This window comes from Loxodonta africana, chromosome 21 (assembly GCF_030014295.1).
Source record: "Loxodonta africana isolate mLoxAfr1 chromosome 21, mLoxAfr1.hap2, whole genome shotgun sequence".
Taxonomy (NCBI): Eukaryota; Metazoa; Chordata; class Mammalia; order Proboscidea; family Elephantidae; genus Loxodonta; species Loxodonta africana.
The window spans coordinates 34,149,784-34,176,002 of NC_087362.1; the positions used below are offsets into that span (position 1 = coordinate 34,149,784).

The window sequence follows — 26,219 nt, forward strand, 5'->3', positions numbered from 1 at the left end:
TTCCTAGTGACTTAGGTTACTAATAGTTACTAATACCTCTAGGCCCCTCCACAAATATCATCTTTATTCCATCCTCCTGACAACTCCATGGGGGCGGGAGGGGATTATTGTTCTTTTTTGCATGAGGAAGCTGGAAGATGGAAGTAAATGAGATTGCTCAGAAGTCATTGAGCTGGGCTGGAAGCCCTGGTCTGAGTGATTCCAGAACTTTTCATGATCTCTCCATGGCATTCAAGAGGAAGAAGGTGATACAGAAGAAGACTGTTGGTCTTTGAAATCTTAGAGGCCAAAAGCTGAGAAAGAAGATATGAAGGCCAAAGAAGGTTTCAGTATGACTGAGGGTCTAGGGACAGGTCCTGCCACCTGCCACAAAATTCTGCCCCTAGAAGGGGGCCCAGCACTATGCCAGGCTGTTTGCTGGTGATTCGCATGCGAGGAATTCTAGAGATGGAGGGCCTTCAGAATTAGCCCAAAGCAATGCAAAGATACAGGAGACTGTTTCCACCAGGACTCAGAAAAAGCAAAAATTCTAGCGGGGACCACCGTCACACTGTTGCCAGCTCATACGCAGAAGACAATGCTGACGGACGATGGGCTGGTCTTGACGATGAAGAGTAAGGCAGGCGAGGGGACCTGAATACCTGAAAATAGTTGAGAACGTGGTGAACACAGACACACATGCAGACGCAGACACAGACATACACACATGCACCCGCACAAATCCACACATATACGCACACACAAAGACCAAAACACCCGCACCCACACATGCGTACACAGGCACACAACCCCCTCTCCCAAGACAGACAGACACAAACATACACCCTCCTTCTTCCCACACCCGAAGTCTCCAGCTTCTCCATCTTGTTCCCCTCCCACGTAGCCCTCTGAAGACCCGGCCCTTTCACAGAGCACTCACTGCCCCACTGGGCCCCTGGGGGTCCCCGGCACTGCTGACATTCCAGATGACCCCAGCCTTGCAATGGCCAGAATCTCAAAGACAACCACCACACTGTATGAAACAATCACGTGTTTAATGCATCACAGAACTTGCTCTTTGACATTCAGTTCAGTATGAACTTGGATTGCTGTAAAGTCTAGAATCCAATTTATGCCCCAAGCAGCAGCACCATTTGTGTGCAACCAGTGATTTAACTTACTAAAAACTCTGTGCAAAGTCACAAACCTTTTCATGTATTTATAATCATCAAATTCCCTTTGTAATGAGCAGAGAGAAACGGCTAAAGCAACCGCCGCTGATTTATTTTCTACAAGCTCAAAGGAAAAATCTGCTCTCATCTGGGCTGCTCGTCCTGGTCTTCTGAGGCTGACTGATCCACCCTGGAACCTTCTGGAAGATGGGAAAGGCCACAGCCCTGACCCGGGCAGGCAGCCAGGCCACAGTCATTGGCAGCCTCTGGAGCAGGCATGGCGCCCTCGCTTGGTCACGCTCCTCCATCTGTGGGCACACACTCACCTGCGCCCACCACCACCTCGCATCAGCATCGCTCACTTCCCCGTGTGACGACAGTGGGTGGGGCCCTGCTATGGGGAAGAGAACACAGTGGGATTTTTTTTGCTTTACTATAAAAGCTTCTTTGGATGTATAACCCTTTGGGACCCATCCAGAAAATTATCCTTTTCTCAGCCAGGAATGCCTGCTTTGGGAAAGGTTTATTTTTACAGCTTGCTATTCTTCTGGAACTGGGACACCAGGCTGAGGACCTGCTCAGAGGCTTTGATGTGCTTTGAGCCCAGATAGGCAGTGCTGTTGGTGGCCGTCTCCTCCAGGTAGTAGCGGTAGTTGACCATTAGGCCGCAGGACCCGGTGATGCCCCTGAGGCTCACGTCGGCCATCCAGTTGATACGCCACATCACAGCCCCGTTCTGTAGATGGAAGTTGGCGACAGGGTTGAGGGCGTAACCACGGTGCTTCTCGCCATACAAGTACCAGGCACAGAGCCTCATCAAGGGCGCCTGCAGTGTCCGCACCAGTTTCTCAGACCTCACCCACTCGTGGCTGCTGAGGAAGACCTTGAGGGTCTCGTTGATGGGCCCGCCAGTGATCTCGGAGATATCCTTAGATTCAGAGTCGGTGAAGAGCTGACTTCGCCCATGATCCTTCTGCAAGCTTAGCAAGCCCAGGAGCCACTTGGTGAATCCAGGTACAGGTGACAGACTTGAAAATGCTCCAAGGTGAGGAAACTCTTTCTGTGAAGCACAGTTGGGGTGGGGAAAGGAAGGCAGAGAGAACGACACAGAGAGACAAAAGAGATTCAGTGGGTATTTCACTGATAGCAAAAAAAAAACTGTCAATTTATCATTTATATCTCATTTAATCTGTGCACGCTGCCTTATAGTTTACACAGCGACATTTATGCACATTAGTTTTCTTTGTTCAAGGAACACCTGCTAGGAACCCGATGTGTGCCAGGCCCTGGAGGCATCCTGAGTCCTTGAGGCCAGTCTTTAGGATGGTGTCACTGTTGGCACCCTCATCCTGTGGATACAATGAGGCCCACGAGCCAAGGACTTGCCCAAAGTGAAACGGCTGTGCCGCCGTGAAGTGGATCATGGCGTGCAATCTTCTACCATACAGCCCTCCCATGAGGCAGGCCCTTGCTTGGGACTGCGCTGCTGCCCCAGAGCCTGGTGTGGGGCCTGGCACACAAGTACCCAATGACTGCGGACTGAGTGAGTAACTGATTGCCTGGCTCTACCATAATGGGTGCAGAGGATGGGGCACAGGGAAAGGCCAGGGGTGTTTCTCTGTATTGTATGTTCAATCATTATTCAACTTCTACTGTAGTCTCAACGATCATTCCCCAAAATCAGAGTGTTCTGGTTATGAAAGGCATACATACTCACTATGGACATTTTTTAAAAAACCTAACAGAAGAAAAAACACCAGCATAGTCCACTATTCTGAGACAACTAATCTCCATTTGTATAATTCCTGCAGGTCTTTCCCTAGGCAGTGGGTGAGACAGTTATATCCTGCTTGATGAATGTATATCATGAACATTTTCTCATCATTAAAAATTCAAAACCAATTTTAGTGGCACAGTAATATTAGAATATATGGCTGTATCATAATTTTTCTGTGTTCCTTCCACTGGGCATTTAAGGCGACTCCTCAGTTTCTGCTTTTACAAATGGTGATGTACATTTGTGCGCAGAAAGTAACACTGCTTCCTCCGAGATTCTCTCCATTGCCCTCGGGCTGAGCCGAGAGTCGTTCAGGAAACCCTCAGGCTGGCCACTGAGCTAAGAGGCCGGCTCTGATTTAGTGAGGATGACAGTCTGCGGGAGAATTGTCCAAATGCTGGTGGTTTCGACCCTTTCGCTGCCCTTTTACCCATACACATCCTCACTCTCTCCCCTTCATCAACACCCGCAGCAATGAAGAAGGAACTCAGAAGAAAATTAGACGTGGCTCCTTACCACCTCCAGGGAAAAGGAGCAGAGATCTATCTTAATAATGGTGATCCCAACAGGGTCCCAAATCCTCAGATGTAAAACTGATTAGGAGCGTAACAGAAGACATGTAAATATTCTAATACCACTACTCTGCCTTTCTCAAAGGAAGAGCTGTGCCTGCACTGTCCGTGCTAAGCCACCCACCCCAAGCGGGGACAGAACTCTCAGAGCCAATTATCAGCAATGTGAGCTGGAATCAACTCGATGGCAAGGGGGTTGATTTTTGGGTAACGTGACGGTTAATGTGCCGACTTGCTAGGCCACGATTCTCAGTATTATGTGATTATCCTCCATTTTGTGATCTGATGTAAGCAGACTTTCCTTGAGCGTGTGGCCTGCATCCAGGAACTACGGATGTTCTGCCGAAGTTCACTTTCTCAATCCTGCGTCCATCCGACTCATCACCCTCTGATGTTCAGTTCTTAGATGTGGGCCAACAGCCTGCCTTCTGACCTGCCGATTTTGGGTAGTCCGCCCCTGCAACCACGTGAGTCAGGAGATTCCAGCCTGACATCTGACCCACGGATTTGGGACTTGGTAGCCTTCACAACTGTGAGTATTTCCTTGAAATAAATCTCTCTCTGTATATATTTATGTATATATGCTTCACTGGTTTTGCTCCTCTAGAGAACCTAGCCCAAGGTATTTGGTACTGAGAGTGGTTCTAGAGGTACAAAATCCTAAGGATGGTGTTTTTTGAGTTTTCTCAGGTCTGGCTAGTCTTGAAGGCACTGCTGACTCTGCCTCCAGTAGTAAAGGGGCACTGCTAATCCATGGCATGAGGTGAGGCTCTCGCTAATTACGTATTTAATACTTTCTACAATTTTATCAGAGTGAGAAGTATAAGGAAGCTGGTTGGTTGGTCTTACTTTCAATAGACAAAGTGGTAAAAGAAAGGGATGAGCTCAAAGCTACAGAGTCACAGCTTAATTGCTACATTCAAGACCTGAAAGTTGACACTTGTGCCCTGAAAGTATTTCTTATAGTAACAGAGCTGACATTGTCAAAAACCAAACCTAGAGTCTTATTGTAAGAGCGGCTGAATTAAAATGCCAACTGACTCCCCAATCTCAAAGGGTGTTGGAAGTTAAAGTGAGGGCACTGACTGGGAAGAAATGGGATCCTGAAACTCGGGACAGGCACATATGGGCAGGAAGCTGGGGACGCTGAGCCCCTAAATTCCGCTGAATCACTCCTGCCAACAGAACCAGCCCTCTTATTCCCATTTGAAGAGATTACTCCATCTTTGCCTGCTGGGCCACTCTCCCCAGTAAAACCATTATCCTGTCCCCCTTCATATGATGAGATTAACTCAGTTGTGCCTGAAGAGTCTTTGTCTGAGATATCACCTGGGGTGGCACCAGTGGCAATGCCTGGGGCACTGCCTGAGGCAGATGGTTTACGAGACATTGCTGAATGTCCCTAGGACCCACCTCCACCACTCATTTTTGCTTCTAAAACTATAATTAGACTTAAGTCCCAGCAAGCTCCAAGAGTAAAGTGCAAAGTATGACCCAGGAGGAGGTACACTACATTTCCAAAGAAATGCTTGACTTTTCTAACATATACAAACAGAAACCTGGGAATATACGCGGGAATGGCTATTAAGGGCGTGGGACATAAAGTTGGATCAGTCTGAGTTTATTGATATGGGCCCACTAAGCACAGAATCTTCAATGTTTCAGCTTGAGAAGTTAGAAAAGGATCTAATAGTTTATTTGGTTCATTCAATGAAGCATGGATCAAGTGGTGGCCTGAACTAAATCAAGCTGAAATGCGAGAGCTCTCTTGGTATACTATAGAAGGGATCCAAAGGCTTAGAGAAACTAGCATGTTAAAGTTGATTTATCATGTTGGACCCACAGACCCATCTGTGGAGTGCCCAGAGGATACTTTTTACCACGATAGTGAGGAACAAATTTGTAAAGGGAGCCCCAGCATCCTTGAAGACTCCTGTGATTGCTACTTAATGTAAGTCAGATATGACAGTAAGCACTACCCTAACCGAATTAAGACACCTAACTACAATGGGGCTGACTGGACCCTGTGGTTGTAGGGGCCGAGTGGTGGCACTCAACTAACAAAGACAAGATGGGCGTAGTTACTGTAATGGACAGCGGAGTCAAAGCAGTAATCAGAATACTCTGACTCATAAGGACCTAAGGCGTTGGCTGAATGATCACAATTGGAACACGATTGGAAAATTGGTGACAAAGAGGAATGGGGAAGAAATATGCAGATAGGTTTCTCTGAATGGGCCAAAGAAGTAGATATCAGTGTCTACGTGAATGCTCACCAAAGGGTGACCTCGGCAGAGGAGGATTTTAACAATCAAGCGGATAGGATGATGTGTTCTGTGGAAACGAGTCATCTTCTTTTCCTAGCCACTTCTCTAATTGCCCAGTGGGCTCACAAACAAAGTGGCCATGGTGGCAGGGATGGAGTATGTTCTACGTGGACTCAGCAACATGGACTTCCACTCACCAAGGCCAACTTGGCTACAGCTACTGCTGAGTGCCTAACTTGCCAGCAGCAGAGCCTAATAATGAGTCTCTGATTATAGCACCATTCCTCTGGGTGATCAGCCAGCAACCTGGTGGAAGGTTGATTACACCGGGCAGCTTCCATCATGGAAAGGGCAGCGTTTTGTTCTTATCGGGACAGACATGCAATGCTTCTGCCAAAACTATCACCATGGACTTAGAGAATGCCTTATCTACCTTCACGGTAGCCCACACAGCATTGTCTCGGATCAAGGGATGCACTTCACAGCAAATGAAGTGCGGCAACAGGCCCATGCTCATTGAATTTACTGGTCTTGCCATGTTCCCCGTCATCCCGAAGTGGCCGGCTTGATAAAATGATGGAATGGCCTTCTGAAGACACAAATTATAGCACCAGCTACGTGGCAATACTTTGCAGGGTTGGGGCAATGTTCTCCTACAGGACGTATATGCTCTAAACCAGTGTCCAATATATGCTGCTGTCTCTCCCACAGCCAGGATTCATGGGTCCAGGAATCAAATGGTGGAAAAGGGAGTGACGCCACTCACTATTACTCCTAGTAACCCACTGGCAAAATGTTTGCTTCCTGTCCCTGCAACCCTATGCTCTTCAGGTCTAGTCTAGAGGTCTTAGTTCCAAAGGGAGGAATGATCCCACCAGGAGACACATCACTGATCCCACTGAACTCTATGTTGAGAATGTTACCCAGCCACTTTGGCTCCTCATGCCTCTGGATCGACAAAGAAGGGAGTTATATTGGCTTGCATGATTGACCCTAATAACCAAAGAGAAACTGAACTGTATTACATAATAGAGGTAAAGAAGAGTATATCTGGACTATAGCAGATCTCTTAGGAAGTCTCTTAGTACTATCATATCCTGTGATTAAAGTTAATGGGAAACTACAGTAACCCAATTCCGATATGACTACTAATGGCCCAGACCCTTCAGGAATGAAGATTTGGGTCACCCCACCAGGCAAAGAACTATGACCAGCTGAGATACTTGCTGAGGACAAAGGGAATTCGGAACGGGTGGTGGAAGGAGGTAGCTCTAAATACCAGTTATGACCACGTGACTAGCTGTACAAACAAGGACTATAATTTCTTGTTTTATTATATGTGTATGTGTGCATATATGTGTATGTGTGCATATATGTGTATATTAAAAAAACCAAAACCAAACCCGTTGCCATTGAGTTGATTCTGACTTATAGCAACCCTATAGAACAGAGTAGAACTGCCCCATTGAGTTTCCAAGGAGCGCCTGGTGGATCTGAACTGCCCACCCTTTAGTTAGCAGCTGTAGCACTTAACCACTACACCACCAGCGTTTCCATACGTATATATGCTATATAGCAAATATTTTTGTTTTCTTCCCTCCCTTATCCCATTAGTTATAAAATGTAAGATATAAACGGGGCTAGTGTGTTTTCGGTTACATGTATGTTGGTTGTATCATGTTAGGTGCAGGTATGACTTTATAATTGTCTTTATTTAGAGATTATGTATGGTTTAAAGAGACGTGCATGGGTGCCAAGTTGACAAGGGGTGGGCTATAATGGTTAATGTTATGTGCCAACTTGTTTAGGCCGTGATTCTCAGTATTGATTATCCTCCAGTTTGTGATCTGATTTAAGGAGTGTTTTCTTGGAGGTGTGGCCTGCACCCAATATATACGGATGTTCTGGCAAAACTCTCTCTCTCAATCCTGTATCCGACTCATCATCCTCTGGCATCTGGTTCTTGGGACATGAGCCAGCAGCCTGCCATCTGACCAGTTGATTTTGGGTTCGGCAGCCCCTGTAACCACATGGGTCAGGAGAAGACTCCATCCTGACCCATAGATTTGGGGCTTGCCAGCCTCCACAACTGTGTGTGCAATTTTCTTGAAATGATTCTCTCTCTACTTATATTTATATGTATATGCTTCACTGGTTTTCCTCCTCTGGAGAACCTAGCCTAAGACACCTAATAATGAGATTCAACTTGTAGTTCATTGAGACCCCTTTTGAGATAGTTTTCTAAGGCCCAGGCCCAGAGTGAAACTGAAAACTTCCTGCTGCAGGATGAGTAAGTTGCTTTTCGCTGGGCAACAAAGAGAAGGTGATACAGATATAGCTTATGTGTTCCCCTTCATACTGCCTGTTCTAACCTCAACACTAGGCTGGATGAAATGTCAGAGCCAGGAAGCCCTCGGGCATGTGAGTGAGGGTGGGCTGGGGGAGGTCAGATGTGCTAGGGCTACCACACAATCATCACCCAAACTGGGACACATTAGAGGGTGAAAGAATGTACTCCTGGCAATAACTCTAGGACACCACATATGAATTAGGACTGTCCTGGGGACTCTAGAGCAGAGCGTCCCCCAGGCAGAGCCAACATCCTAGGACAAACCTGCAGGGCATGGACAACGTAGAGGCCGGGAACTGGGTGGTTGGATGGCTTTGTCCCACATCACCTCCATCTCTCTGATAAGCTCACAGCTCCCAGGAACTGCACAGGGGCCTCTGACATTTTACTACTGCTTCCTCCCTCCCTTTTGGCTCCTATCTTCACCCATCAGGAGGGATGATCAGCAGTATTTATTGCCAGTCATGAAATCCAATACCCTGCAAGACTCATCAGTGGGAATGGGGCTGTATTCAAGTAAGATAATCAGAGGTGAGGACAGAACACGTAGTGTCTGACTTTGATACACTTACCTGCAGCTCCTTTATGACACGTTTTACAAGGAACTTTCCTAGCTCAACACCCTGTAGACCTTGCTGGGTCAAACTGATGGAGTAAAAAATCGCGGCGATGATTTTGTTCTTATCTTCGGCTTCTGAGGGAGGACATTCCTTCACTATTGCCTGGAAGACATTAATGGCAACTGTGAGCATGGCCTTTGGTGTACTCACCCCCCACATTTCAACCAATCTGCTTGGGGCCATAAGGACAATTCTCATGGAAAGGGAGCTGTTTAGGTTTAGATCACCACAGCTGAATGCTGTCTGTTCTATTTCGAAACCTCTCCAGCGGCAGCAATTTGACAACTACCCCAGGTTGTTTGGTTAGTAATGTAATTTCTACCATTCTGAAATTCACATGCAAATTTTGCTGAAGTGCTATCTATGTCCCTTTTTGTTCTTTTTCAGGACTTTGTGCAAACTAAACCCTACATAACATACTCTGATAATACCCAGGGACAACACACTAACCTTTGGGCAGGCCAGATTAACTCCAATTTCTTTCACTTTTCTGTAAAGACCTCCCTTCTTTTACCCTTTAGTGATTTGCCACAGGCAGTCCTATATAATTTTCTTTTACATTTTATGACTTTAAAAAAATTTTTTTATTGTGCTTTAAGTGAAAGTTTACAAATCCAGTCTCTCATACAAAAATTTATATACACCTTGCTATATACTCCTAATTGCTCTCCCCCTAATGAGACAGCACACTTCTTATCTCTACCCTCTATTTCTGTGTCCATTCAGCCAGCTTCTGGTCCCCTTCTGCCTTCTCATCGCTCCTCCAGACAGGAGCTGCCCACATAGTCTCGAGCATCTACTTGATCCAAGAAGCTCACTCTTCACCAGCATCTTTTTCTGTCCCATTGTCCAGTCCAATACCTGTCTGAAGAGTTGGCTTTGGGAATGGTCCCTGCCTGGGCTAATAGGTCTAGTCAGGCCATTAAGTCTGGTCTTTTCACAAGAATTTAGGGTCTGCATCCCACTGCTCTCCTGCTCCCTCAGGGCTTCTCTGTTGTGTTCCCTGTCAGGGCAGTCATCAGGTTGTAGCCGGACACCATCTAGTTCTTCTGGTCTCAGGCTGATGTAGTCTCTGGTTTATGTGGCCCTTTCTGTCTCTTGCGCTCGTAATTACCTTGTGTCTTTGGTGTTCTTCATTGTCCTTTGGTCCAGGTGGGCTGAGACCAATTGATGCATCTCAGATCGCCGCTTGCTAGCGTTTAAGACCCCAGATGCCGGTCTCCAAAGTGGGATGCAGAATGCTTTCATAATAGATTTTATTACGCCAATTGACTTAGATGTCCCCTGAAACCATGGTCCCCAAACCCCTGCCCCTGCTATGCTGGCCTTCAAAGCATTCAGTTTATTCAGGAAACTGCTTTTGGTTTAGTCCAGTTGTGCTGACCTTGCCTGAAATTGTGTGTTGTCTTTCCCTTCACCTAAAGTAGTTCTTATCTACAATCTAATTAGTGAATACCCCTCTCCCTGGCTCCTTCTCTCCCGCCTCTTGTAACCATCAAAGAATATTTTCTCCTCTGTTCAAACTATTTCTCGAGTTCTTATAACAGTGGTCTTACACAGTATTTGTCCTTTTGCAACTGAATAATTTCACTCAGCATAATGTCTTCCAGATTCTTCCATGTTATGAAATGTTTCACAGATTCCTCACTATTCTTTATCGATGTGTAGTATTCCACTGTGTGAATATACCATAGTTTATTTATCCATTCATCCTACTGATGGGCACCTTAGTTGCTTCCATCTTTTTTGCTATTGTAAACAGTGCTGCAATGAACGAGGGTGTGCATATATCTGTTCGTGTAAAGGCTCTTATTTCTCTAGGATATATTCCAAGGAGTGGGATTGTTGGATATGGTAGTTCTATTTCTAGCTTTTTAAGGAAGCACCAGATCGATTTCCAAAGTGGTTGTACCATTCTACATTCCCACCAGCAGTGTATAAGCGTTCCAGTCTCTTCACAACCTCTCCAACATCTATTATTTTGTGTTTTTTGGATAAACGCCAGCCTTGTTGGAGTGAGATGGACTCTCACTGTAGTTTTGATTTGCATTTCTCTAATGGCTAATGGGAAACCCTGGTGACATAGTGGTTCAGTGCTATGACTGCTAACCAAAGGGTTGGCAGTTCAAATCTGCCAGGCGCTCCCTGGAAACTCTATGGGGCAGTTCTATTCTGCCCTGTACGGTTGCTATGAGTCGGAATCGACTCGACGGCGCTGGGTTTGGTTTTTTTGGAATGGCTAATGATCGTGAGCATTTCCTCATGTATCTGTTAGCTACCTAAATGTCTTCTTTAGTGAAGCCCAAACTCTTGTTTTTCCTAAATGGAAACGTACACTCAGATAAGCACACAAAGCGATCAAGAAGATGACTTGGATTGGAAAGTCACTGACTCAAGTATGATTTTCTTGAGTCTATGTTTGATTGTAGGGTTCCTCTGAACCCTAATACTCTGAAAGTCACTTTATAACAGCAGACTAGCAGGTGGTTACCTTTTAGTTTGCTCTGATGCAAGTACAACCAGCTTACTTTTTTTTCTTTAAATATTTTATTGTGTTTTTGGTGAAGGTTTACACAGCAGTTTTGGTTCCCATTCAACAATTTCTACACAAATTTTTCACTGACATTGGTTACATTCTTCACGAAGAGTAAATGTGTTCATTATTTCCATTCTGGTTGTTCTGTTTCCAGTAATCTAGTTTCCCTGCCTCATTACCTTCTCATCTTTGTTTTAAAGTAATGGTTGACCATTTGGTCTCACATAGGTGATTTTTTGAAGGAGTTAAGGTCACTATGAGTCAGGATCAACTGGACGGCAATGGGACAGGACTTACAGGTGATAATTCATTATTTTGTGAGCCAATTTGTTATTTAGCTACAAGGACCAGTTCACTTTTGAAGAACACATTGAAACTAATGAACTTCCACCAGCTACCTTTGATTCTGGAAATAAGAGTTTTGAATCCAGAGTTCACGGATGGTCTCTGGGAGCCCATGGGCTTTCTGAAGTTGTGTATAACATGTGTGACTCTATGCATTTCCCCTGGGGAAGGGCCCTCTGCCTTCGTCTCCACCAGATTCTCAAAGGGGTCTGTGAGCCCCCAGAAGTTAAGGATGTGCCCTAAGTTGGGGGATCATGAAATAGAACTGGGGACTCCTCCCAAGCCCAGCCCCAGGCCCCATGCCTGGCCCTGCCCTTTCAGGGAAGAACTAACTCTATAGTTTAAGGAATGGAGCCCCCCGCCCTCCCCGTATCATTCATCTTCATCTCCTTTGTTGTTTAAGATGGTTCACCTGCGTGAATGTTTCAGCCATTCTTGCTGGACTCCTCATGAAGAAGACACGTTTGCTACAGGTAGAAATGATCAGAATTTTCACAAACTCCACTTACCCAGCAAAGTTCTGGGCCCATAGAAGGCATACGGTAAGTGGTTTATTTTTCAATCATGTGCCTTTTAAACTCCTTATAGGCATTTCACAAATGCCGAAACGCTAGTCAAGCATCCTAACTCTCCGTCAATCACAACCATTTCCTGCTGCACAAAAATGTTCTAAAATAGAGTTCAACCAAGCCTCAACTCAAAATCAACATACCTGGATGAATGCTGTTCTCTTTTCGTAACTTCCCATATATTACATGGCTATATTCAACAACCCGAATCTGGAGATTATATCTAACCAATCCAAAAATGCACAAAAAGTTCAAAGCCATTTATTTTAAAAAACCAGGATAAAACTAAGTTAAAAAATAAAAACACTTCAGGCCTCCAGGGTGGCTTGTTTGCTCCCGAGTAGACTGCGAAAAGGTACCTGGATGTTGCTGGTGATATCGTTGGTCAGGGCCACGTACAAAACCACCAGTGGCTCCTCGGGAGTGGAACAGTGAGAAAAAAAATAGCATCTTCTATAAGGTCCGACGCGGCGCTTTATATCCATCCAATTTCTTACAGGGTGCACTGCCTCGGACCTGGTGAAAATATTGTAAAAAGATAAAAAAGAAAAAAAATGTGTTAATTTACAAGTTAAAGAACTACCGCTGATTCCTTATTATTCACTAAAGTCAAATAAATTCTTTTTTTTAATAATTTTTATTTAGCTTTAAGTGAACGTTTACAAATCAAGTCAGTCTGTCACATATAACCTTATATATACCTTACTCCATACGCCCACTTACTCTCCTCTTAATGAGTCAGCCAGCTCCCTCCTTCCAGTCTCTCCTTTCGTGACAATTTTGCCAGTTTCTAACCCTCTCTACCCTCCTATCTCCCCTCCAGACAGGAGATGCCAACACAGTCTCAAGTGTCCACCTGATACAAGTAGCTCACTCTTCGTCAGCATCTCTTTCCAACCCATTGTCCAGTCCCTTCCATGTCTGATGAGTTGTCTTCGGGAATGGTTACTGTCCTGGGCCAACACAAGGTTTGGGGACCATGACCGCCGGGATTCCTCTAGTCTCAGTCAGACCATTAAGTCTGGAAATAAATTCTTTAAATACAGCTTTAACGGACTCTTCAGGAAGAGTCAAAGAAAGTCATTTTCATGTGAAACAGCAACGACTGAAAAAAACAAAACAAAACAACAAACCTGTTGCTGTTGAGTCGATTCCGACTCATAGCGACCCTATAGGACAGAGGAGAACTGCCCCATAGAGTTTCCAAGGAGAGCCTGGTAGATTCCAACTGCTGACCTTTTGGTTAGCAGCCATAGCTCTTAACCACTACTCCACGGGGGTTGCCTAACGACTCAGAGGAATCACAATTAATGACCATTTTACATACAAAATTGTGCTCTAATTCTTAATACCAGTTCTAAAATAAGTTTGTGATACTCTCGGGATGCATCTGTGCAGTGAATTTTCACATGTGCAGAAACCTAGTCAAGTGCTTAGTTGCTGAATGTTCTAAGTCTCTGATCTCCTTTGGCTCCTGCAGGTCTGACGTAACCGTCATTGCTGCCAACACCTGTCCCTGGGTTCTGTTTGTCTAGCTGCCTTGTCTGACTACTGCTTGGTTGCCAGCATGTAGAATGGAAGCAGGCACTGTCAGCCCTTTAAGTTTGCTACACTCCCGATAGTGTGACAGTTTCAAGCATGAGATTGCATCAAACAACATAGAATACGAAGATTCTGAGGTGGAAAGAAGTTTTTTGGGTTACGAGGACAACTGTGACACGCAAGCCCGTAATTACTGTGTCATGGACAAGCTGTGTCCCTGGGTGGCTGCTAACAGAAAAGTTGGAGGTTCAAGTCTACCCAGAGGTACTTCGGAAGGCCTGGCGAACTGCTTCTGAAATGTCAGCCACTGAAGAGACAGAAAGGGCCACATAAACCAGAGACTATATCAGCCTGAGACCAGAACAACTAGATGGTGCTTGGCTACAACTGATGACTATTGTGACAGTGAACACAACAGAGAATCCCTACCTAATGGAGCAGGACAGCAGTGAGGTGCAGGCCCTCAATTCTCATAAAAAGAACAGACTTAATGGTCTGAGACTAGAAGGACCCTGGAGGTCATGGTCCCCAGACCTTCTATTAGCCCAAGACTGGAACCATTCCCAAAGCCAACTCCTCAGACAGGGATTGGACTGGACTATAGGACAGAAAATGATACGGGTGAGGAGTGAGCTTCTTGGATCAAGTAGACACATGAGACTATGTGGGCAGCTCCTGTCTGGAGGGGAGATGAGAAGGCAGAGGGGGACAGAATCTGGCTGAATGGACACAGAAATAGAGGGTGGATATAAGAAATATGCTGTCTCATTAGGGGGAGAGCAACTAGGAGTATATAGCAAGGTGTATATAAATATTTGTATGAGAGGCTGACTTGATTTGTAAACATTCACTTAAAGCACAAAAAAACTAAAAAAAAAAAAAAAAAATCAGCCATTGAAAACCTCATGGAGCACAGTTCTACTCTGACACACGTGGAGTCGCCATGAGTTGGGGTCAGCTCGATGGCAACTATTTTTTTCAGACAAGTTTGTAATTATGTATAATACTGTCATTTTAGAGATTCTGCCCAAATGAGAAATTTTAACAAGATAAAGTAAACACTGTTTTGATTACTATTGCAAATACGGGGTCCAGTGAATCTGTACAACTCTGATGACAGGGTCTGGGGAAGCCATGAAGTGGGTGTGCTTGTTTTTAATATGAGGACATAAATAAGACCCTCCAGTAAGTTTAGTGACAGACACATCAGCTTCCACCTGAGCCCCGTCCTCCGCCACTATTTTCGGATCAGCTGCTGCAGTGGCCACATTTGTGAAGATCACGTTGGGTTTTAGTAGCTTTGCCATGAAACGTACGTGTGAGTGGAGAGTGGCTTCCAGCTAAAATCTAAGAACGAACAAATGTGAATACTTACTCACTGATTTTCTGAAGCACCTCACATGGTGAATGCCAGGTGACCCGTTCTAGGTTGAGGAACCCAGAAGAGAACCATTCTGAGAGCATGCTTTTCAGCACCCCGTCCATTTCCTGCAAAGGAAGACATCAAAGTTGAGTGTGGGCCTTCAAACTACAGCAGATCAAACCCACTTTTCCAACGTCACCAGCAAATGGAATGAAAACAGGAAAACATGGTACAAATGAAGACTACACACTCTGCTGACTGAAACGAGCCACACGCAAGAGGACAAGTATCATGTGACGCCACTTAAAGATATCCAGAATGGGCAAATGCATAGAGGTCAAAGTTTATTAGCGGCTATCAGGGCCAGGTGGGAGGGGGACATAGGGAGGGGATATTGCTTAAAGGGCACTGAGTTTCTATTAAACCTGGAAATGGATAGCGGTGATGGTTGTACAACATGATGAATAAAATTAATGTCACTGAACTTTACACGTAAAAAATGACTGAAATGGCAAATGTTTTGTTATATACATTTCACCACAATACAAAAATTTTTAATGTAAAATGTTTGCTACTCTTCAAAAAAAGAAAAAAAAAAAGACCACACAAGATGATTAGATGATTTTCTAAGTTGCTTTTTTCTGAGATAGCTCTATTGAACCCTTATCTCTAACCAGGTTGGACTTTAATATTCAACTCTATGATTTAGGCATAACGATTTTAATCTGTAAGATACCTGAATGGGAATACGCAATTCAAACTAAGCTGCCCAAATCAAATATGTTCCACTTCATTGACCACAGTGAACCTAACTAAAAATATAAAATGAATATAGTGCCAGGAGGTGCATCATAAAGGAAGGCAAGCAAGGCTGGCCTGGAGCTCAGCGAGTCCACAGCTGAAGAATTAAACATTCTTTAATTTGCCAGGATAGAATTCCCAGGTTTCATAAGAAAACAAGTCCTTGGTTCCAGGTACCATATTTCATGAAGCCCTGGTGATGCAGTGGTTAAAGCGCTTGGCTACTAACTGAAAGGTCCGTAGTTCCAAGCCACCAGTTGCTCCTCGAGAGAAAGAATCTGGCCATCTGCCTTTGTGAAGAATTACCGCCTTGAAAACCCTATGAGGCAGTTCTACTCTGTCCTATAGGGTAACTATGAGTCGGAATTAACCCAATGGCAATGAGTTAAGATGCATATTTTCATATTTCAACCTCTCTGCAGTCAGGACACATCTTTCTAATGACGGCATGTCATAGTTTAATTGGTAGCATTTTATTTAACCTTAAAAACCCGTGGCCATCAAGTCAATTCCGAACCATAAAAAAAAATACTGCATATAAAATAAGAGTGCGTCTGACAATCAATGCATTTCAGATCTGATAAGATCATCTTATCCCAGTTTCATTTCACTTATATCTTCTTCCAAAAATGACCTGAGTCAGTTTTATCATTGAAGATGCAATTGCACTGAAACCTTTAAAGCAAGGCTAGAAGAGCCAGAGGCGTGTGAGGAGAGGCGGGAAGCAGGAGCAGACACATCTCGGGTCAGGGTGCCATGGTCCTCTGGTCATGGCAGGAAGCTTTCTAACAGCTGGAGCAAAGGATGTTGAGGGTAACAGACATAGCTTGTTGTCCCCCAGGGGTTGTTTACCCTTTCTTCCAAACTAACAGAAGCCCCATTTTTTAGCGAGACACATAGCAGCTCAGGACAAAGATGGCACTGTAGCTAGGAGTGATCATGTGACCAAGTTCTGGCCAATGAGAGATAACCAGGGGTAGCCTGTGGCAGCTTTGGGAAACTTCCTTAAAGATAGCCAGAAAATGCCCTTTGCCCATCTTCTTCTTTGTCCTTTCCTCCCAACTACAGGCTAGAAAGCAGAGTGATGGCTTGAACTAAGGCAGCCATCTTGGGCTATGAGGTAACTCTGGGGATGAAGGTTAGTAGGGGAGAGCAGAGGACACCAGAGAGCAGAATCACACTGCCAGCCCTGGGCTGCTAACCACAGACTTTTCTGTGAAAGAAATTATTATTCAAACCACTACTAGTTTGGGACTGTTACTCATAGATGAAACACATACTAACAGATACACTGAATGTTTTACTGAATGATGTAAACATTTCAGTATGTCTAGTACAGAACTGACCTTCTGATTCTTTGTATAAAGATCACAAAAAACATAATGGGTAACCCCTGTAAATGACAGTTCTATAAAAGCTGTAAAAATTTTATAGGGCCATTCCACATTTGGATGCCTTGCTGGTAAACAATGAAAGCACTCATAACTGTTATCTGAGGAAACACTGCAGGTGTGGGGGTGGCGGCCCAAAGTCTGTAGAAAGATATGAGCTCCATCTTTAAATAGTTAAGCACTTGGATAAGAGTGCATGGATAAAACCACAGGTTTGTTCTGTGTGATTCTACTGGGCGGGGAGGGATAACCTAGGGCCAGCTGGTAGGAGACATGGATGCCAGACTTGGACTTCACTTGATGTGAAGATGCTCTTGAGGGCTCTCCCCAGACGCTATCTTGGGAGAGATGAAGCCCCACCACTGGACATGACCAAGCCGAAGGTAGACCAGAACTTGGTGAGGGCACTTTATAAAGGATTTCAGCATTGACTAGGTGGTCGACTGGATGACCTTTGCAATTCCTTTTAACTCTGGAGTCCATAATAATGCTCCGTATCTAATCTCCTTTCCTTGGCTCCAATAGGGTAGAAGCCATTTCAGATTCATTTCTATAGTTCCCAAAGCACTTGGTGGTACCTTCCATGTGGAAAATGGTTAATGGATGGGTATCAGATGAAACAAAGAAAGACTGGAAGGATGGTGGTTAGGAAGTAGCAGGGAAAGAAAGTAACATTTGCTAGTCAATATAGAGAGCCCTGGTGGCACAGCAATTAAGTGTTTGTCTGCTAACCAAAAGGTCAGCAGTTCAAATCTACAAGCCGCTCCTTGGAAACCTTATGTGGCAGTTTTACCCTGTCCTATAGAATCACTAGGAGTCGGAATCGACTTGATGCAAATGGGTTTGGTTTTTTTGATTAGTCCGTACAGACGACACTCAGTTTAGAACGGCTCTTTATAAAACTCCATTTGTTGCATTTGGTCCTAAGAGTTCCTCATCTTCCTGGAGTTCTCATCCACTCTTCAGTGTGTGCTGAAAACCATGGACCCTCACCCCAGGAAAACGCAAACACATCAACAAAATTGTGCAATTTCCTGGAGTTCATGGATCCCTTTGGAATTCATCTCTGGATTACCCTGAGGGGTCCATGGGCCCCAGGATAGGAGCTTCTGCACTCACTGGTCAGTAATGGACTATCTGAGCCCCATGTGAGCCCCGTGGGCACCTCTATTTCTGCCAGAGGTACGTTCCTGATAGAAAAAAGCTGGAAGTACCTTGGTTCAGTGTTATTTATGAAAGAAATGGTCTGGTTGATGAACACTCCCCCTCTAGAAGCAGCTTCATTCTATTCTGGGCTATTAACAGCTAGCTAATGTGACACTGGTACATGAGCACTGGGAAACTAGGTTAAAGGTTAGAAGTCTCCACTGCTTAGTTCCAACACTGGTGACAGCTGCTGGGGCTGGAATGAGGCTTCAGTGTGGCAAGGTTACTGGATCACAAGTGACAGGAGGGAAAGAACTCTCTTATGCTTTATACTCATTAATTCAGCAATCATTTATCAACAAGACCAGACTCGAAAATATAACCACCGGGAACATTTTGGTGATGCTACCTTTTTTTTTTAAGCTGATGTTCGTTCTGTGGCCAGGTCCTTCACAGGAGGCTGACTTTATTCTGTACTGCTAAGATCAGTTATCTTGGATGACACTGTTTAGAAGGACAGCCACCTTTTCTTTCAGCAGAGAAAAAGAAGTCTCCTATCCTGCTCTTGGGTTTTTGGTTATCAAGCGCTCCCATTTTTTATACGTTAGCTACCGTTGAGTCAGCCCCCAACTGATGGCAACCCCATGCATGACGGAACTAAGTGCCGTCTGATCGGCTGCAGATCAGACCTATGTGATCCACAGGGTTCTCGTCGGCTGATTTTCAGATGTTCATCACCAGGCCTTTTTTCCTAGTCTGTTTTAGTCTAAAAACTCTGCTGAAATCTGTTCAGCATCACAGCAACACAAAGCCTCCTGTGGCAGACAGGCTGTAGCCACACATGAGGAGCATTGGCTGGGAATCGAACCGGTGTCTCTTGTGTGGAAGGTGAGAATTTTACTGCTGAACCACCACTGTCCCCATCCATTTTTCATATGTGAAAAAAAGTTATTTTCATCACTCAGAAGTTCCAAGGTGGGGAAGAGAGTTGAAAACAACTGATAAAGGTTGTACATGGCCTTTGTATTTTAGAGGAAAAAAACACTCCTTAACAATGTGTTGTTATTGTTGTAGCCCTAATCCTCGGGCTGTGTATTAAACATCTGAAATAGCTGTAGAGCAGCATGCAGAGCCTGCTGAGTAACCAGGTACATGTACAGCCCAAGACAGCTCCGCGCATTATTGAAACACTACTGTCAATATCCTGTACAAAGAGTATTTCTATGCTGCTGTCATGGCTTGCACCATTCTGATCACAAATACGGTGAAAGTTTCAAATGACATCTAGACAGACAGGTAGCAGATCCCAGAAATAATGGCACTTGAAGAACTTCTAGACCCATCTCGTAACTGTAAGAAGAGTCCACAGATGCCATCTTACATCTAGGTAAAAACACTTGGGTAGGGAGTGTCTGCCATCTCTTAGGAATCAACAAGAAAAACATTTCTCAGGGGGTTGTCAGACTTCTCTGGGTCACTGGTCTTCAATCTATGAATCAATTGCTTTCCCTTAAGGCTCTAAGTCTAAATTCAACTCCCATCTTATCTCTAGGGAAAGAACTTTCCAGTGCTCACAAGTTGCCTACCAGTGTTCAGACCTTCTCCTTTACTGGGGATTCAACTCAGTTCCAACGGGGATTTTATCTCTAAGAAATATAACTCTTCCACTCAACTGGGCCTTCAGAAATGTCTTTGGAGAAAAATGAAAAGCCTATAACCACACACCAACCCACCTACCTACCGACACTTAAAGGCAGGCATCAGTGAAGCGCAGCTCCATGCACACCAAACCGGTTGCCATCAAGTTGACCCTGACTCATGGCGACCCCATGTGTGTCAGAGTAGAACCGCCCCACAGGGTTTTCAAGGCTGTGACCTTTTGGAAGCAGATTACCAGGCATCTCTGGGTGGGATCAAGCCGCCAGCCTCTCAGTTTGAAGTTGAGCGCTTACCTGTTTGTGCCACCTGGGGGCTCCTATGTGCACACACACCTATGAGTGCACCAGGACACTTTGTCTGGGAGCACATGGTGCCACTTTCTTCCTGAAGGCTTTGGCACCTTCTAGGAGTCATAGCTGGCTAAGACTAGCTGTCACCTGTCACAAGCCTGGCACCACTGACGGCACTGAAGACTAGGGGCACAGAGAGCACATGACAGGGTGGGTTTGAATCTGTGCCCCTCTGTGCCCAGATCCACGAAACAACGCGTAAAATTGGTCTTACTTCCACCCAGAGGTCACAAATCCAGGCACAGTGACGAGCCTCTAACTCACCTGGAACTTCCACGGAGGGAAAAAAAAAAAAGCATTTAAAAAAAGAGAATCTCCTATCTTGTAACCAGAAGGAACATTTCTGTTTCTGGTGTGATTACACTGCTTTGCAGAGTTTATATCACTCTTCACTGTTCCATTTTCCACAGGTTAGAAAGTTGGGTGTTTTGAGATTACGCAAGTCAAAGATATTGACAATTACTTTTCCTACAAATTCCTTAATTATCAAGACAAGTAAAATTCTTAGAATAAATCTGCTAGGATCAATTCACTTATTACAATCCAACAATTCCTACAAACCTATACCAAATGAATCAGTAAGTCTGAGGCTTCTCATTATACTCCGGCTTCTAACCCCTTTCGCATTACTGTTGGGCCAAGTTCATCTTCTCTGAGCATCAGACTTGCTATCCCACAAACTAGAGCACAGGTATTTGACCACCGCCGGCTTGTAAAACTTTCTTCAAAACAATGCTTCTGTTCCCAGCAAGGAGGCTTGGTACTGACTCTGAACTTTAATGATCCCCATGGGAGAGAAGAGAAACTTCACCTGACTTAAAATACCCCAGGAAAGTGATCTGCCCCAGAGGGTCATGTGCAGCAGGGCTGCATGCTGGACGTCGCTCAGATCAGAAAGGTCAGTCTTCTGATTCTTCAGTCCATCCCATCACCACAACCCTGGGTCAGAGACCAAAGCCCTGACAAGTCATGTCCTCATCTGTAAACTGTGCTTTTAGCAAAGCTCCCTTATGTCCCTAGGGCATTTCTCAGAAGTCATCAGGCTGACTTGAGCCCACAGAATCTGCTTGCCTGCCTGCAGGGCCCACTGGCTTGGGGAGTTAAACAGCTTGGCTAAAAGTACACCAGGCCCCTCCCTTCCGGCCCAGTATTTTCTCCTCACTACCCAAAACTAAACCTGTTGCCCTAGAGTCAGTTCTGACTCATGGCAACCCCAGGTGTTACAGAGTAGAACAGCTCTATAGGGTTTTCTTGGCTGTAATCTTTATGGAAGCAGACTGCCAGGCCTTTCTTCTGTGGTACTGCTTGGGTAGGTTCAAACTGTCAACCTTGAGGTTAGTAAAAACCTACTGCCCTCAAGTCGATTTTGACTCATAGAAACCCTACAGGACAGAGCAGAGCCGCCCCAAAGGGTTTCCAAGGCTGTATCTTTCTCCTGCTGGGCGGCTGGTGGGCTCGAATCGCCAGCCTTTCAGTTAGTACTTAACCGCTGTGCTGTACTACTAAGTTAGCAGTTGAGTGCAAATCGCTTGTGCCACCCGGGGACCTCCACTCTAGCCACTGTTCTGTAAACTACATGGAATCTGCATGGCTTTGTGGCCTCACATTTGCCACTTGTTCATAAAGTGCCTTTGCACCTTTAGGATTCAATAAGCAAGGAGCCTGTGACAGGGTAAACGCTCGGGACCAAGTCCCCAAAAGCTGTACAACAGCACAGTCACTGTACTCAACTACCAAGTTCAAAGGTCAACAGGGCCAGGCAAGGAACACGTGTGGGACGGGGCAGCCATATACAGGGTAAGGAGTGCTGGGGACTAGAGCTCCCTAGAGCACTCCACATTTAAGAACACAGAGCACTTCCACAGGGCACCACAGGCCCATGGGGGTGTGGGACCCCTGTTCTAAAGTCCTGTGTGCCAAGCTTCTGGTGCCTTCTAACGCTGAATTACTAAAAGTCAAAAGGTCTACCCCTATTTCTTCTTTAACTTGGATGCAAAATCCAAAATGAGATAAAAGAAAGGGGATCAAAATGGATGATACACATTGAATGATTACAGTATCAGATCCTGGCTGACAAATTCTATGACTAGATTAAGAAATGCACATTCTCTGAATGATTTAAATGATAGGGATTTGTAAAAACTTCAACCATGTAAAGCAAAGGAGAAGGCAGTGAACAGATCTAGCTACTGATGGTTATACACACTGGATATAAGGCTAGGATTTCCAGACAGACAAATGGAAAAGTCATCACAGGGCAACTAGAAAAGGTTTCTGGGTGAGTTATATCCAAACCATGTTGCTGTTGAGTCACTATGAAGCTCAAAATAGGTGCAGAACCTTGAGCTGGAGTAGGTGGGGAAAGTTTAGTAAAGACGCTGGGGTCGAAGTTAGCTCTTGAAGTGTGGGTGGGTCCTCCAAAAAGGAGTTGTGCCATGATATGGGTTCAGGAACTTCCAATCCAAGAGCCAGCCTGGAGAAAGGGTCTTTGGAGGGAAGTGGTAATGGAAGATAAAGCTGGAAACATGGTCCAGGTTGGCTTGGTGTGCACCACAAATGCCAAAAGAAAGACTCTGAACTGCTATGCTGGCCAGTGAGACTTGGTGATTGATCGTAAAGATCTGACTGTGGTTTCAGAGAAATAAGAAGCTTATGCAGGCCCTGGGTGGTGCAGTGGTTAACACGCTAGGCTGCTAACCAAAAGGCTAGAGGTTTGAGTCCACCCAGGGGTGCCTGGAAAGAAAGGCCTGGTGATTTACTTCCAAAAAAAAACAGCCATTAAAAGCCCTGTGGAGCATACCATACATAGGGTTGCCAGGAATTGGATTCAACTCCATGGCAACTGCTTTTGAAATTGCTTATAAGATAGAGGTCTGTAAAAAGTCTTGAAAAATTAAATATAATCACAATCAGAGTACATTAAACTTCTCATTTAGTGAAACTAAATAAAACAAAACCATTAACTGAGTTATTTGCTTTATTTTACCCTCAATTTTATAGTAAAAGGCAAATTTTGAGAAAACAAACGCAGGTTGGACCTGGTTAAACTGTAAACTTCCAAACTCAGTATGAAGTACATAACTGTGGAGTCACAGAGACTGGGCTTAAGTTCTGGCTCTCACTAGCTCTGTACTCTGGGCACTGTACTTGACCTTGGCAAACTCTTACTGCCTCATCTGTAAAACAGTTCCTTATGGGTTGTTGAGGATTACATGAGCACACGCATGAAAGGCACTTACCATCCACTGTGTCATGCAGATGCAGGTAGTTCAGTGTTAACTCTTCTCACGCTCTAAGGGAAGCTCCATGAGGGCAGTGACCTTGGAACATTGAGTATGCCCTGCACAGGATGCTCGCTCAAGGACTAGTATTAGATGGATGGACGATCTTGTTCTGGGGACAGGCAATGCTACCTAATTCCCAAGCCTTCTATGCAATGAGTCAAATTCCAGAAAGACCACCACGGGGCACTGGTCTTCGCTTCAAAGAAAAAAGGCCTGCTTGGACTGCAGACTAAACCCAACCCTCTCCTGGAGGAATCAGATGGGGATGTGTGATTATGTCAGCAGTGTGCGAAACAGGAAGACTCAGCTGTTAAGACTGGGCTGGTGCCAGGAACATGGTCTACTCAACAGAATAGGAATCCGTGATAGGTTTGGTGCTGGTGCAATTAGCAACTGTGTGTTCTCAGTCTGGGAATTTCCTGGCTGAAGGCGTATGGCCCTATGTAAGACTTAACAGTGCAAATTAGTCAGATAAATCATAGCCATTTTTACCACTCCGAAACAATTCCATCCTTAAAGATACCAAATTTTTATACATCTAATGACGGCAATGGGAAGGCTAAATAGCCAAGAAAGATAAGGAAGTTTCTGATAACCTCTGTAACTCACAAAGCATGCTGGCAATGTACATTATAGGGAGTGCACAGAACACCAGATTTGGGTGGGTGATCAGACAGATACCTATTTGGTCTGAGTTCTTGGGCAAGTCATATGACCTCAATACCTATTTCCTTGACTGTAAAAGGGGATACAGGAGTACCCCGGTGGTGCAAACAGTCAATGCACTCAGCTGCTAATTGAAAAGTTGGAGGTTTTAGTTCACCCAGAGGTGCCTTGAAAGAAAGGCCTGGTGATCTTCTGAAGAATCACCCACTGATAACCCTATGGAGCACGGTTCTACTGTGACACACACGGGGTCACTGTGAGTCAGGATTGTCTTCATGGAAACTGGTTTTGAAAGGGAATACACCTAACATCCATCTAAGAGTCAGGCAAGGAACATGGAAACTATCATGTCAATGTTAAGAGTTCTTAAATGAATTAGAAGGCAACCAACTGTTCAATTTTTTTAAAGCCAACTGCACCTAAACAAATTCTGAATGTCAGAAACTTCCTGACATATTTACATCACTTTTCATATTGTAAAAGGCAGGTTAATGAGCCCTCCACGTTTAGCACTAATAGCACAAAAGGACTATATTCAACTACAGTCATAATCACTGAAACTTAAAAGTATTGCTTTGAATCTACCATGCACTCACTGTGCTAAGCGCCTGATTACCCCAAGAAGTCAATTTACAATCATCACATTTCAGGGTTGAACTCCAGAAGGCAAAACGACCTTCCCAAAGTTATGCAGCAAAGAGAAGGCCGAATACATTAAGACTCCGAGTAGGTGGTGACCTTGAATTCTAGTCACCTTTGTGCATCTCACACAACTTTCTAGAGCTGTGTCTCACACATAGTGGGTGTTCAGTTAACTCTGGCCGGCACATCCAGTTCTCGGAAGACTGACTACGGCTCAGTTCAGTACTGTTTCTTTCAAGGTTATTATATAGGCGAAACCTCTCGTCTAAAATAATAGACTATGAAGCGCAAGGAGCCTGACGGTGACCTTAAATGTAGCCCAGTGCCGAGGATCCAGGAGCCCTATATACCTGAGGATTGCAGGAAAGCAAGAGCCTAGAGGGAGGCAGGGGTGTGTCCTAAGGAGGCAATGATTCAGAGAGCGTGGGAAGGAAGGGGACTTAGTTTGGGAGACTGTAACTTCGGACGAGGTGTGCGAGGCTTCAGGCAAGGGCAGGCGGAGTGTTTGGGGCTTGAGGGGCAGGTGAGGGGTAGACGCAGAAGCCTGAACGCAAGGCGGAGCCGCAGCCGGCATTCCCCGCTGCCTGGGGGGGGGTCAGCGGCGGCCCCTTACCCGGACGTGCGGCCCCTCCACCAGCTTCAGGGACTGCGCCTGGAGGAGGTCGGCCCGCAGCTGCACCAGGAAGCGCACGCCGCCGTCCAGCTTGCTGATGTGGTGGAAGAGGCCGCGGTAGCGCGGCACCAGAGCGTAGCGCAGCCGGTCCTCAGCCAGCAGCAGTACCGCCGCCTCCCGCTGCTGCTGGCGCACCTGGAGCACGCCGGCGCTCTGCTCGGCCACCTGGCTGTGGTCCACGCCGAAGCCCTGCGCGAGGCGGCCCAGAAGCTCGGCCCGCTCGGCCACACCGGCCAGGGCGCCGTAGAAGCTGACAAAGTCCGCGCACTGGCCCTCGGCCGGCGCCGGCGTCTTCTCGCGCAGCTCGTAGACCGGCGTGGCCGGCACGGCGCGGCGCAGCAGCTCATCCATGGCCCGTTCCAGGGCGCCGACCGTCTCCGCCGGCCCGCTTGACAGCCGCGCCCTGGGCGGCCGCGGCGGCCGGGGAAGTAGCCGCAGCGAGAAGAAGCGCCGCGCGGTTAAACCTGGCCGAAAGCCCCACATGGCCCACGGTAACAGCTGGGGCTGGGCGCACC

The 26,219-nt window shown here is 45.6% G+C and overlaps 1 protein-coding gene across 1 annotated transcript; it reads right to left on the minus strand.

Moving 5' to 3' along the window:
• Positions 1-995: 995 nt before the first annotated feature.
• Positions 996-26,219, minus strand: MLYCD (malonyl-CoA decarboxylase). The gene is made up of 5 exons (XM_003418085.4): positions 25,645-26,219; positions 15,105-15,217; positions 12,547-12,703; positions 8,690-8,839; positions 996-2,211 (listed from the first exon to the last, which is right to left on the minus strand). Exons 1-5 carry the CDS (start codon positions 26,185-26,187, stop codon positions 1,681-1,683), a joined length of 1,494 nt encoding a protein of 497 aa, XP_003418133.1. The 5' UTR covers positions 26,188-26,219; the 3' UTR covers positions 996-1,680.